At 41.6% G+C, this 13013-nt stretch overlaps 1 protein-coding gene across 2 annotated transcripts; it reads left to right on the top strand.

The window, feature by feature from the left end:
• The first annotated feature begins 5208 nt into the window (after window positions 1-5208).
• On the top strand, window positions 5209-12058 carry hmgb1b (high mobility group box 1b). Of its 2 annotated transcripts, none has more exons than XM_061972638.1 (5): window positions 5209-5372; window positions 6926-7080; window positions 7174-7319; window positions 11118-11292; window positions 11484-12058. In XM_061972638.1, the coding sequence occupies exons 2-5, from the start codon at window positions 6934-6936 to the stop codon at window positions 11625-11627; spliced, it is 612 nt and encodes a 203-aa protein (XP_061828622.1). In that variant the 5' UTR covers window positions 5209-5372; window positions 6926-6933; the 3' UTR covers window positions 11628-12058. The 2 variants fall into 2 exon arrangements, with proteins under 2 accessions (XP_061828622.1, XP_061828623.1); XM_061972639.2 differs by lacking the exon at window positions 5209-5372 and adding an exon at window positions 5492-5634.
• Window positions 12059-13013: the final 955 nt, after the last annotated feature.

The raw sequence follows: 13013 nt of genomic DNA, 5'->3' as shown, positions 1-13013 counted from the left end.
TACACCCGGTGTGATGATATATATATATCATATTTTCAGAAGAATGATTTTGTGTTGTTTGCAGCCTTTTTTGGCCTGTTACATATTTTTACTTCTAGTTAAAACGGTAAAACTAGCATGTATTTTTTCTTGTGGGGATTAAAAAACTATGTTCATAATCTTTAAAATATTAAGTTGTAATATGGAAATGAAAAAATAAGAAAATATAAATAGTACTGCACAATTACATAGCGGCATCGTAGCTGGGATTTGGAGTCATATGCTATGATGGAGGACAGACCTGGGAAAACTAAGGCCCGTTAAACTCTTCAATCTGGCGTGCCGGACATTCCCAAATAATTTTTTTAGATCTTTAAGATGGAAACTGTAGCTGCCATTATGATGTGCAGTGATGTTTTCAAATGACCGTAAGTCTTGAACTATACAAAGTATTTCAATGGTTGGAATCTGCACTTTTGCATGATATACTAGTTACTATGGTAATCTAAGTGACAGCAGATCAGACGAGGCACCAAGCAGTGTGGGTGGGGAGCGTTTCCACAGAGTGTTTCCAGAGCGGCCAGCCTGAAATGCGGGTGTCAGGGACAGACGCGGAAGGAGATTTTTACAACAAAGTTCTAAAGAATCAGAATCAGAAGAGTTTTTATTGCCATTGTTTGAGAACGGGTTCACAAACTAGGAATTTTTCTTGGTGCAATCGTGCAACATAAAACACATATAACACAGAATAGGTAATAAAAAGAGCTGTAACTGAGCTATCAGATCTTGTTATAGTTCATGTGCCTGATGGCCGAGGGGAAAAACTGTTCAGGTGGCAGGAGGTGTGGGTCTGGATGGACCGTAGTCTCCTGTCTGAGGGGAGAGGGGAGAATAGTTTGTGTCCAGGGTGAGAAGAGTCAGCTGTGATCCGACCCACAGACTTCCTGGTCCTGGAGGAGAACAGGTCCTGGAGGGATGGGAGCTTGCAGCCAATCACCTTCTCAGCAGTACGTACGTTGCGCTGCAGTCGATGCTTATCCTGGACTGTGGCGCCGGGGAACCACACGGTGATGGAGGAGGTGAGGATGGACTCGATGATGGCTGAATAAAACTGCACCAGCATCTCGGTCGGCACCTTAAGTTTTGTCAGCTGCCGCAGGAAGTACATCCTCTGCTGGGCTTTCAGGGGGGGGTTCCCACATCTGCGGTCCCCTCCAAGGTTTCTCATTGTCCCATTGGGTTGAGTTTTTCCTTGCCCTGATGTGGGATCTGAGCCGAGGATGTCGTTGTGGCTTGTGCAGCTCTTTGAGACACTCATGATTTAGGGCTATATAAGTAAACATTGATTGATTGATTGATTGAAATATAATTTGGTTACAAAATTACACCTCAGCATAACATTGTATCCTTACTTACATTAAAGGAAACAACAAATAAATATAGATCAACTCATGTTAAAGAATAACTTTATCAACATTGTTTTTCAGTCTATAAGAGAAAATAAATCCCCCAAAAATGTATCCTTATTGTATCCTTAATGTATGCTTACTCTAAAAATTTTTTGACGAACTTGAACAATTTAATACTGAAAAGATTAAACTATATAAACTAAATAATAATACACAATTTCATATTTTTAAGCTTTTTTAAACTTGATTTAGACTCGCACGATTTTACCGTCCTCGTCCACAGTTCCCCACCTGCACGTCCAAGTCCAGTAAAACCAAACCGCAAGCACCGCCCCCTACGTCAAACCCCCGTCATCAACCCGAAACCGCAAAAAAATAGACGCGAAACGGGGGAAAAAAAACATTAAAAAAAAAAAAAATGTTTTGAAATACAAACAAAACTAAGAGTTTATATTTTACACTACTTTATTTATATATTTCTAAAAATCAGATTAATCACACTTTGGATTTTGGATTAATCATGATTAATCACAGGTGATTGCTCGCTTGCATAATTGAATTTAGCTTAAGAATAGACCCAAATATTTGTACACAAATGCAATTTTATTCTCAGAATGTCATCCAGGAACATTTTTAAAACGTTTTACTTGAATACATGTCATATATTTGCACAAAACTTAACATTTTTACCTAAAGTTCTTTCAGGATGTATTTTGGAGTGAAATTTGCCAGTCGGAGTCTCCTCACTCATTTTGTACTGCTGTATACATTGATCTAATCACTGAACATATAGTGGTTAAGGTAAAAGAGCTTACAAAATACATTCATCCATCCATTTTTTACCGCTTGTCCCTTTCGGGGTCGCGGGGGGAGCTGGAGCCTATCTCAGCTGCATTCGAGCGGAAGGCGGGGTACACCCTGGACAAATCACGACTCATTTGCTTGATTGATTGATTGATTGAAACTTTTATTAGTAGATTGCACAGTACAGTACATATTCCGTACATTTGACCACTAAATGGTAACACCCGAATAAGTTTTTCAACTTGTTTAAGTCGGGGTCCACATAAAACAATTCATGGTACAAATATATACTATCAGCATAATACAGTCATCACACAAGTTAATCATCAGAGTACGGTATATACATTGAATTATTTACATTATATACAATCCGGGGGGTGGGATGTGGAGGGGGGGGGGGTTCTGACGGAGGGGTTAGGTTTGGTTGTTATCAACACTTCAGTCATCAACAATTGCATCATCAGAGAAATGGACATTGAAACAGTGTAGGTCTGACTTGGTAGGATATGTACAGCGAGCAGTGAACATAGTGAGTTCATCGCAGGGCCAACACAGATAGACAGACAACATTCACACTCACATTTGAGGGCCAATTTAGTGTTGCCAATCAACCTACCCCAGGTGCATGTCTTTGGAGGTGGGACGAAGCCGGAGTACCTGGAGGGAACCCACGCAGTCACGGGGAGAACATGCAAAATCCACACAGAAAGATCCCGATCCCGGGATTTAACTCAGGACTACTCAGGATCTTCGTATTGTGAGGCACATGCACTAACCCCTGTTCCACGTGCTGCCCCTTACAAAATACATTGCATGATTAATCTAAGTGTGGACATAATTAATGCAATATTTTTTTGTGATTAATCACATGAGTTAACTTGTCAATTTTGACAACCCTAATTATTTTCATTTTGTTCACAAAAACTACATCAAAATGTAAATATCACCCCAAACGGGACAAGTGGTAGAAAATGGATGGATGGATATACTTTAATAGCTAGTATTTTACTTGGTACAAACCAAAATATTGAACTTTTGTTTGAAGACTGCCCATCTTGTTAGATTGCTGTGACATGCACAGCAACAGGTGTAAAAGAAAGTGCATCTCTATCCTCCTTCAAAACATCACTAAAAGAACACCTCCAGGCAACTACAACCCTAGACTTACACCCTCCTCCCACCACATCCCACCTCCCCGGATTGTAAATAACCAAATGTAAATAATCAAATTACTTGTTCTTATGCTTTCTGAGCTCACTATGTTCACTGCTCGCTGTACATATTCTACCAAGTCAGACCTACACTGTAACAATGTCCATTTCTCAGATGATATACTTGCTGATGACTGAAGTGCTGATATCAACCAAACCTAACCCCCCCCAGCCGCAACCCCCGGATTGTAAATAATGTAAATAATTCAATGTACCTCCGGGTGTGGGTGGACAATAAGCTGGACTGGACTGTTAACATGGACCACTTGTACAGGAAAGGACAGAGCAGGCTATACTTCCTGAGGAGGCTGCGCTCCTTCAACATTTGTAAAAAAAACTCTTGTGGATGTACTACCAGTCTGTGGTTGCCAGTATTCTGTACTACATCGTAGTGTGCTGGGGGGCAGTACATCTAGGAAGGACAGCTCCAGACTGGAGATTACTGATCAGGCAGGCCGGTTCTACGATCGGAATAAAACTGGACTCACTGGTGACGGTGGCAGAGAAGTTGACTGTGGGAAAACTAGTGAGCATCATGGATGATGCCAGTCACCCTCTGCATACCATTGTCAGTAGCCAGAGGAGCCTGTTCAGTGCCAGACTGCTTCATCCCAAGTGCAGGACTAATAGACTCAAAAACTATTTTGTCCCACACGCCATTAGACTGTACAAATCCTCTCTGGGGGGTTGCAAAACAAAAACAGTGCAATACTTTTTCATAACATAACCGGCTGGGAACATCTCTGCGCTGCTGACCCGTCTCCGCTCGGGATGGTGTCCTGCTGGCCCCACTATGGACTGGACTCTTACTATTATGTTGGATCCACTATGGACTGGACTCTCACAATATTATGTCAGACCCACTCGACATCCATTGCATTCGGTCTCCCCTAGAGGGGGGGGGGGGGGGGGGGTTACCCACATATTCGGTCCTCTCCAAGGTTTCTCAGTCATTCACATCGACGTCCCACTGGGGTGAGTTTTTCTTTGCCCTTATGTGGGCTTTGTACCGAGGATGTCGTTGTGGCTTGTGCAGCCCTTTGAGACACTTGTAATTTAGGGCTATATAAATAAACATTAATTGATTGATTGATTGATAACATGGTCACTACTGTCTAGTTTCTCTTGTTATATTGTTATTTTACTGTTATATTTGTATTCTCATTGTTGCTTTTTATTTGTATTCTTATTGTAATATTTTTCTATTTTGTCTCTATTTATACCCCCATTAGTTACTTTTTACATTTGATCTCAACTCTGTACACTGCTGCTGGAATTTTAATTTTCCTGAGGGAACTTACTTGAAGGAATCAATAAAGTACTATCTATCCATCTATGTATATACTCTGATGATTAACTTGTGTGATGACTGTATTATGCTGATAGTTTATATCTGTACCATGAATTGATTAACGTGGACCCCGACTTAAACAAGTTGAAAAACGTATTCGGGTGTTACCATTTAGTGGTCAATTGTACGGAATATGAGCTGTACTGTGCAATCTACTAATACAAAACATCATCTCGTTTGCTATAATGTGCTGTAATGCACTAATAGCCACACTTTCAATTGATTCCTCCATGTTCTATTACTTTTCATGCATGCTTCTTTTGCCAGAAAATTCATGTTGAATTCACTGGTGTAATTCCCGCGGCGACCACATGATCTGCGAGTTTTATAATTCAATTATTCCTTTCGTTTAAAAGCGTTTCCAGCCCCGCAAAGTCCGGCTGCTGTTTGCCATTCAAGTTTAGCGCCATGCTGTCCCGCCGCAGACAACCAACCGTCCCATCAGTGGAAGTGCGTGCTTGCCCAATTAGACACTACCGCCGCTCGGCTGCAGCCAATGTCCGCCAGTCAGGCTCCTTAACAATCAGGATAAACACAACACAAGCATCCTGCGCACTCACCGTGTTTTTTTTTGTCCCATTGTCTTGAGACGTAGCGACACGCAGCTGTCCTCCAGTGGTGAGCATCATCTCTTGTCAACTTGTGTCGTGGGGGTTTCGTGGGTGTGCAGTGAGTGGACGTGCGAACTGCATTGCATTGCATTGCCCTGTCAGGGTAACTTGCTGGTGTTGAATGGGCTTACATTGAATGACGGTGGTAGGATAGAGAGGATGCTAGCAGCAGCCGCCCTGTGTCACGCATCTGCATGCGTGCGTGTCACTTGTCTTCGCAAATGTCCACGACGTTTGATAGTGTCCATAGGAGAGTGGACCAGAGTGAGGTAAGGGGCTGACTCCTCCCTCGCAATGTCAACACACGCTGTGGGTCAGCGGAACGTCCGTCATTGTGTCTCTATAGAGCCTTAGCATGCCGTGTTAGCCTAGCCTAGCATTACCCGCGAAGTGGAAGTAGCAGAACGTTTTAAATTAAGTAATACATTTTCTTTACCGCGTGGTTATCCAAACATGGCGGTGACGTGAATAAGAGTCCTTAGCATGTTCGCTAAAGGCTAACGCAGGGACTAATACGCTGGAGGCCATTTTAATAGGTGCCCGGTTAGCTTGTGGGCTAGCCGCTAGCGCCGATGCTAACACCACGCAGGCCATTTTAGTACGGGCTTGGTTAGCTTGTGTGCTAGCCGCTAACGCCGATGCTAACACCGCGGAGGCCATTTTAGTACGGGCTCGGTTAGCTTGTGTGCTAGCGGTTAGCGCCGATGCTAATACGCTGGGGGGCGTTTTAATTGTCCAGGATGTACCCCACCTACCGCCCCCGAATGCAGCTGAGATAGGCTCCAGCGCGACCCCGAAAGGGACAAACGGTAGAAAATGGATGCATTTTATTCACCGCACGGTTAGCTTCCGTGCTAACAGCTCGCACCAACGCTAATAGGCTGGAGGACACCGAGCGAGCGCTAACGTTAAGGGCGGAGTTAATGCTAATATCCTCATTTAACTACCCCCCCGCCCCCCTCCGACACTGGCAACATTTCCCTTCACGTCACTCTTGAAATATGACTTAGTAACGCAGATATTAATACGCTAGAGGCCTTTTTGATAGGTGCTCGGTTAGCTTGTATGCTAGCAGCTAGCGCCGATGCTAACACCGTGGAGGCCATTTTAGTACGGGCTCGGTTAGCTTGTGTGCTAACAGCTAGCACCAATGCTAATAGGCTGGATGGACACAAAGCGACCGCTAACGCTAAGGGCGGAGCTAATGCTAATGTCCTCATTTAACTACTCCCCCCCCCCCCCCCCTCCGACACTGGCAACATTTCCCGTCACGTCACTCTTGAAAAAATACCCCAATGCATATTACTTAGTGCACGCTGCCTGCAAAGCAACGAAGTCGCTTTTTAATTGTAAGTCGTGATTAATAATGCAGCATCATGGTGGTCTGTTATGTACAAAGACTCATCAGTCACCCCCTTCCTCCTCCTCCCCCCCTCCTCCCCTCCAGCAGCCGCATAAAACAATAGACAAAGACCAGACGATGGCACATTTACATATTGCCGGTGCTCCTTCAGTCGAGCATAGACGTGCATTTGAATCAGTCATTTTCCTTGTGCTCAGTATAAAAGATGGGTAAGGATCCAAAGAAGCCCCGGGGCAAAATGTCCTCCTACGCCTACTTTGTGCAAACATGCCGAGAGGAGCACAAGAAGAAGCATCCCGAGGCCAGCGTCAACTTTGCAGAGTTCTCCAAGAAATGCTCAGAGCGATGGAAGGTAGGCGTGACATTTCCATCTTTAAAAAAAAAAAAAAATGTATAACGCTTTTTTTACTATCCTTATACTGACTTTTGTTTTTTTATTTGTCAGACAATGTCCCCGAAAGAGAAAGGCAAATTTGAAGATATGGCCAAGCAGGACAAGGTGCGCTACGAGGCAGAGATGAAGAACTATATTCCACCTAAGGGACAGAAGATGAAGCGGTTTAAGGACCCAAACGCCCCTAAGAGACCTCCGTGAGTTTGCTTGTTATTAACGCCTTAAATCAGGGGTGTCCAAACTCTTTTGGACCACACTTTGAGTGATGCTGGGGTACATTTTGTGGTGTTGGTCCTCTCAGTTTTTGTTAAAACATTTACCGTATTTTTCGGACTATAAGTCGCAGCTTTTTTCATAGTTAGGCTGGGGGTGCGACTTATACTCAGGAGCGACTTATGTGTGAAATTATTAACACATTACCGTAACATATCAAATAATATTATTTAGCTCATTCACGTAAGAGACTAGACGTATAAGATTTCATGGGATTTAGCGATTAGGAGTGACAGATTGTTTGGTAAACGTATAGCATGTTCTATATGTTATAGTTATTTGAATGACTCTTACCATAATATGTTACGTTAACATACCAGGCACGTTCTCAGTTGGTTATTTATGCGTCATATAACGTACACTTATTCAGCCTGTTGTTCACTATTCTTTATTTATTCTAAATTGCCTTTCAAATGTCTATTCTTGGTGTTGGATTTTATCAAATAAATTTCCCCCAAAAATGCGACTTACCGTATTTTCCGCACTATAAGGCGCACCTAAAAACCACAAATTTTCTCAAAAGCTAACAGTGCGCCTTATAACCCGGTGCGCTTTATTACGATTAATTTTCATAAATTTTCGATCTCGCAACTTCGGTAAACAGCCGCCATCTTTTTTCCCGGTAGAACAGGAAGCGCTTCTTCTTCTACGCAAGCAACCGCCAAGGAAAGCACCCGCCCCCATAGAACAGGAAGCGCTTCACCCGCCCCCATAGAACAGGAAGCGCTTCACCCGCCCCCGGAAGAAGAAGAAAAAACGCGCGGATATCACCGTACGTTTCATTTCCTGTTTACATCTGTAAAGACCACAAAATGGCTCCTACTAAACGATCCGGTTCATAAAAAGACGCAATCTCTCCATCCGCACACGGATTACTACCGTATTTCACAGCAACTGAACCGCACTGTGGAACGGGAGCACGTACGGTGAATATTCGCTCCACAGGGAATGAGAAGTCATCCTTCACTGTGGTTCTAGCTTGCCATGCTAACTTCCACTCATGGTGATATTCAAAAGGAAGACCTTGCCAAAAGAGACCTTTCCAGCCGGCGTCATCATAAAAGCTAACTCGAAGGGATGGATGGATGAAGAAAAGATGAGCGAGTGGTTAAGGGAAGTTTACGCGAAGAGGCCGGGTGGCTTTTTTCACACAGCTCCGAAGGCGAACACACCTTCACTAAGACGGGCAGACAGCCTCGGACGACATACGCCAACATTTGCCAGTGGATCGTAAATGCTTGGGCAGATATTTCGGTCACAACTGTGGTCCGAGCTTTCCGGAAGGCAGGATTCACAGAACAACAGCGACACTGACTCCCGATGACTTCTACGAGACGGAACCGGCCATTTTGGATACCACGCTTGCGCAACTTTTCAATTCGGACACCGAAGACGAAGAATTCGAAGGATTTACGAATGAAGAATAACTTCAGAAGGTGAGCGCTATGTTTATTTTGTGTGTTGTGACATTAACGTTCGAGCAACATTATGTTACTATTGCTCTACACCATTTTGAATTTTACTATGTTTGTGATTGCACATTTGCGTACATTTTGGGACAGAGTTGTTAGAACGCTGGTTTTCAATATATTATTAAAGTTTGACTGAACTATCTGACTGTTTTTTTGACATTCACTTTAGCGCAGCGTTTTTTTGACATTCACTTTAGCGCAGCGTAGGCGCGGCTTATAGTCCGGGGCGGCTTATTGGTGGACAAAATTATGAAATATGTAATTCATAGAAGGTGCGGCTAATAATCCGGTGCGCCTTATAGTGCGGAAAATACGGTATATGTTTTTTTCCTTCTTTATTATGCATTTTCGGCAGGTGCAACTTATACTCTGGTGCGACTTATACTCCAAAAATGACGGTACTTAAAATGTGGCCTTTCTAAATACTCTATAGCAGGGGTGTGAAACTCGTTTTTTTTTATTCTGGGCCTCATCGCAATTATGGCTGCCCTTAGAGGGCCGCCTGTAACACTGAACATATATGAATCATACTGTATAAGGATTCGCCTAATATTACATAATTGCCTATGCCAGTGGTTCTCCCAACTTTTTTCACCAAGTACTCAGAACACTTGGCTCTCCAAGTACCACCATAGTGACCAACACTGAAACACAGGTGCGTAGTTGGCCTAGATATTCATTAAAAAACAAGGCAGAGGTTTTATTTAACAAGTATATTTAATATGTTTGGCAACTGTAACAGTACACACAGTTTGAATAGTAACACTGTTTGAATATGTAATTAATTGATTCTTTGGCGTACCACTCGATGGAGTGTTTGAGACAGTTTGAGAATCACTGGTTGATGCATATGAATATTTTTGATTACATATCTGTAGATTTTACAGTAAAAACTGGCAGCTCAGTCACCAGAATTTTACTGTAAAATGTAGTTTTAACAGCATTTTACTGTCAATGGAAAAACAGTACCACAGTTTTCAAAAATGAAACCTACAGTTCTTAAGAGTGTAAAAAAATTGATGGATAACTTTCTTTGAAATCATAAGTAAGGCAGATATTTTTTTTTTTTACCTCAACAAAAATGTTTGGAATGTATATTTGTTCCATTATCGGATGATAAAAAATAATTTTAAAATATATGCAATTGCATGCAGTACGTGTACTTTTTTCTGTCAGAAAGAAAACATTTAATGAGAAAAGAGTACTTTATTGACATAATTTTTTTTTGTAGTTTTTCACAGGTCACATATAGTGATGTGGCGTGTCAGATCTGGCCCCCAGGCCCTGAGTTTGACACCTGTGCTCTAAATATCCCATACACAAACTGTTTTTTTCTGACGAGTTTGGATTATTTGCCTCAATTTTTCATTTGTTCACCAGATGCCACTACCGGTACTTTTCCCCTTCAAAGCATGCAGCAACATTTTTAAATGTTTAAAGTCTCCAAAATATATTGAATATTTGATATGTACCTTTCAGCCAGAAGTTTTTATAAAATAAACTTAGACTAACTTCATTGCTCTCCTAAGGGAAATTGTTTGGTCAAAATAGCTCAATTACAAGCAGAAAAGATAAAAAGAACACTCTCAAAAGCAAAATAGGAAAAACAAAGTAAATTACAATAAGCAATACCAACTATACAACAGTAATATACTAAGAAAACAATAGTACAGTATTTTTCGGACTATAAGTCGCAGTTTTTTTCATAGTTTGGCTGGGCTCCAGTGCGATTTATGTTTTTTTCCTTCTTTATTATGCATTTTCGCCAGGTGCAACTTATACTCCGAAAAATACGGTATATGGAATAAAAAAAAATAAACAAGGTTTGCATTGTTACAAATAGACAAAGGGACATAATTAAAAATATACTAGTAATGAATATAAAGTAAATGTACACAACATACAAAGGAAGGCATGATAAATAAAATACTTAAAATGGAAATAAATATTAAAATAGTATATATTTTTCGTCCTTTGGGTTCAAATATGTGAGTGAGTTTTAAGGACCAATTTTCACCGTCAAGTCTGGCGACATCCTATCAAAATGATATTGCATTGGAGCTTCGTTAGATTTGTTGTAAACACAGCTCAAAATGGTCGCATACCAGCAGTCTTTGCTGTCCTTAATCGAGTTTGGACTCAACAGCACCTCTGCTGGTGGCAGCCAAGTACTGCACACCGCCCATTTTTACCTCACTGGGTGAAAAGTCCAGAACGCTCACCCGGCTTCGCTTTTTGCCGCGCCAACAGGTCCGCGTTCTTCCTCTTCTGCGGGGACTTTCGCCCCAAGGTGAAGGGCGAGACTCCGGGGCTGTCCATCGGCGACACGGCGAAGAAGTTGGGAGAGATGTGGAACGGCTCGTCCATGGAGGAAAAGCAGCCGTACGAGAAGAAGGCGGCCAAGTTGAAGGAGAAGTACGACAAGGTGAGCACAGTGACAGAGTTGGGCGCTCTTTTATTGTGGAAATCATTTGTAATTTGTTTGTCTAAATGTTTATTTTGTAGATTAAGGATAAAAAGGCTTATGTAGTCAAGTGTGGGCCTTTTCTCCCTAAAGGCACTCGTAAAAGTGACAGGAATTGAACATTAATATAAAATACCTAACTGTTCCGACAGGACATCGTGGCCTACCGCACAAAGGGCAAAGTAGATTCCAGCTCCGCTCCGGCGGCGGTGGCGGCGGCAGCAGCAGATGACGACGACGAGGATGACGATGACGAGGGAGAGGATGAGGACGAAGATGACGAGGATGATGAGTAGTACGCGTGGAGGCAGGAAGGGGTGGTGGGACCTGTGTTTTGTCGATGCCATATAACCAACCACAATGTACTCCAGCCACCATGTTGACGTCAATAATGTGTATATTTAATGTTTTTACGATGTACTGTACAGTGTTAAAAAAAAAAAAAAGACAAAACGCCACATATCTTCCCTTTTGGGACTTTTCTGGTGGTCCTTCTTTATCCCTGGCGGCCTCCTTCAGCAGGACGGTATTTAAGTCTTTAGGTGTTGCGACTCAAAAATGAGATTTCTGAGTTGGTTGTATTGTATTGTTTTTTTTATTTTGTCATTCTTTTTCCATGTGCCATCCCAGTATTTTTATTGTCCTTTTCAATACTACTCTAATATGAAGTGCAGCTGTCGACATTCAAGAATGTCCTACTTAATTAAATAAATGTTCTTCTGTTGTTTGTTTTCTAAAAGTCATCATTCTTCGCGCCTTACATTATTCTTCCTCCTTTTATGCTGAAATGGACATTTTATCAACAAATCTTTGTTTTTATTCTTTTTTTTTTTTGAGGAAAAATACATTTTAGGTTTACCTCACATATTGCTTGAATCTTGATAAAACACATTCCCTAACATGCATTTTATAATAAACATAACCTAATTAAAAAATATATAAATGTACGTGCAACAAATTATAATCAATGCAAAATAAATTAAAAATGAAATGTAATCTGATACAAAAGATGCAAACCGTAAATTTAAAATGTGTTCCTACTGATCACAAGAAAAATAATGTAAGGCTTAGTGCAGTGCCAGGGTTCCCTCTGGGTACTCCAGCATCCTCCCACCTCCAAAGACATGCACCTGGGGATAGGTTGATTGGCAGCACTATATTAGTGTGTGAATGTTGTCTATCTGTGTTGGCCCTGTGATGAGGTGGCGACTTGCCCAGGGTGTACCCTGCCTTCCGCCCCAATGCAGCTGAGATAGGCTCCAGCACCCCCCGCGACCCGAACGGGTCAAGCGGTAAAAAATGGATGGATGTTAGTGAAGTAAAACAAAGTGTTTTACACAACCTGTAATTGGACATGCCCAATCAGTGAATTGATTAAAAACAATGTTCTGTCAAACGAAAAGCTACATCATGCAAAGTTGCAATATATATATATATATATGTATATATATATATAGTATTTATTTAGTATAATTTCAGCAATGTGCACACACTAAAGTTAAATCAAGCAAAATAAAATAGAATGTGAGTCTAGACTGTTTTTGTTTCCACATGAAGTCTGTTATATTCATACTTTACATAAACATGTTGCATTAATAACATATCATGGGAGATTAAATGAGGTAAACGTGTAAATATTTTTGCCTTTTTTCTCCAAGCGCATCAAAAATTATAATAAAAAA

Source organism: Nerophis lumbriciformis, linkage group LG17 (assembly GCF_033978685.3).
Source record: "Nerophis lumbriciformis linkage group LG17, RoL_Nlum_v2.1, whole genome shotgun sequence".
Taxonomy (NCBI): Eukaryota; Metazoa; Chordata; class Actinopteri; order Syngnathiformes; family Syngnathidae; genus Nerophis; species Nerophis lumbriciformis.
The sequence above is the reverse complement of the archived record's forward strand: the minus strand, read 5'-3'. Positions and strand labels throughout refer to the sequence as shown.

What these genes read in the sequence shown, in the direction of transcription:
- hmgb1b (XM_061972638.1), top strand. Translation starts at nt 6,934, where the DNA reads ATGGGTAAGGATCCAAAGAAGCCCCGGGGCAAAATGTCCTCCTACGCC. An exon ending in AATGCTCAGAGCGATGGAAG is followed by an intron (nt 7,081 to 7,173) that starts GTAGGCGTGACA and finishes TTTATTTGTCAG; the next exon opens with ACAATGTCCCCGAAAGAGAA. An exon ending in AACGCCCCTAAGAGACCTCC is followed by an intron (nt 7,320 to 11,117) that starts GTGAGTTTGCTT and finishes CCGCGCCAACAG; the next exon opens with GTCCGCGTTCTTCCTCTTCT.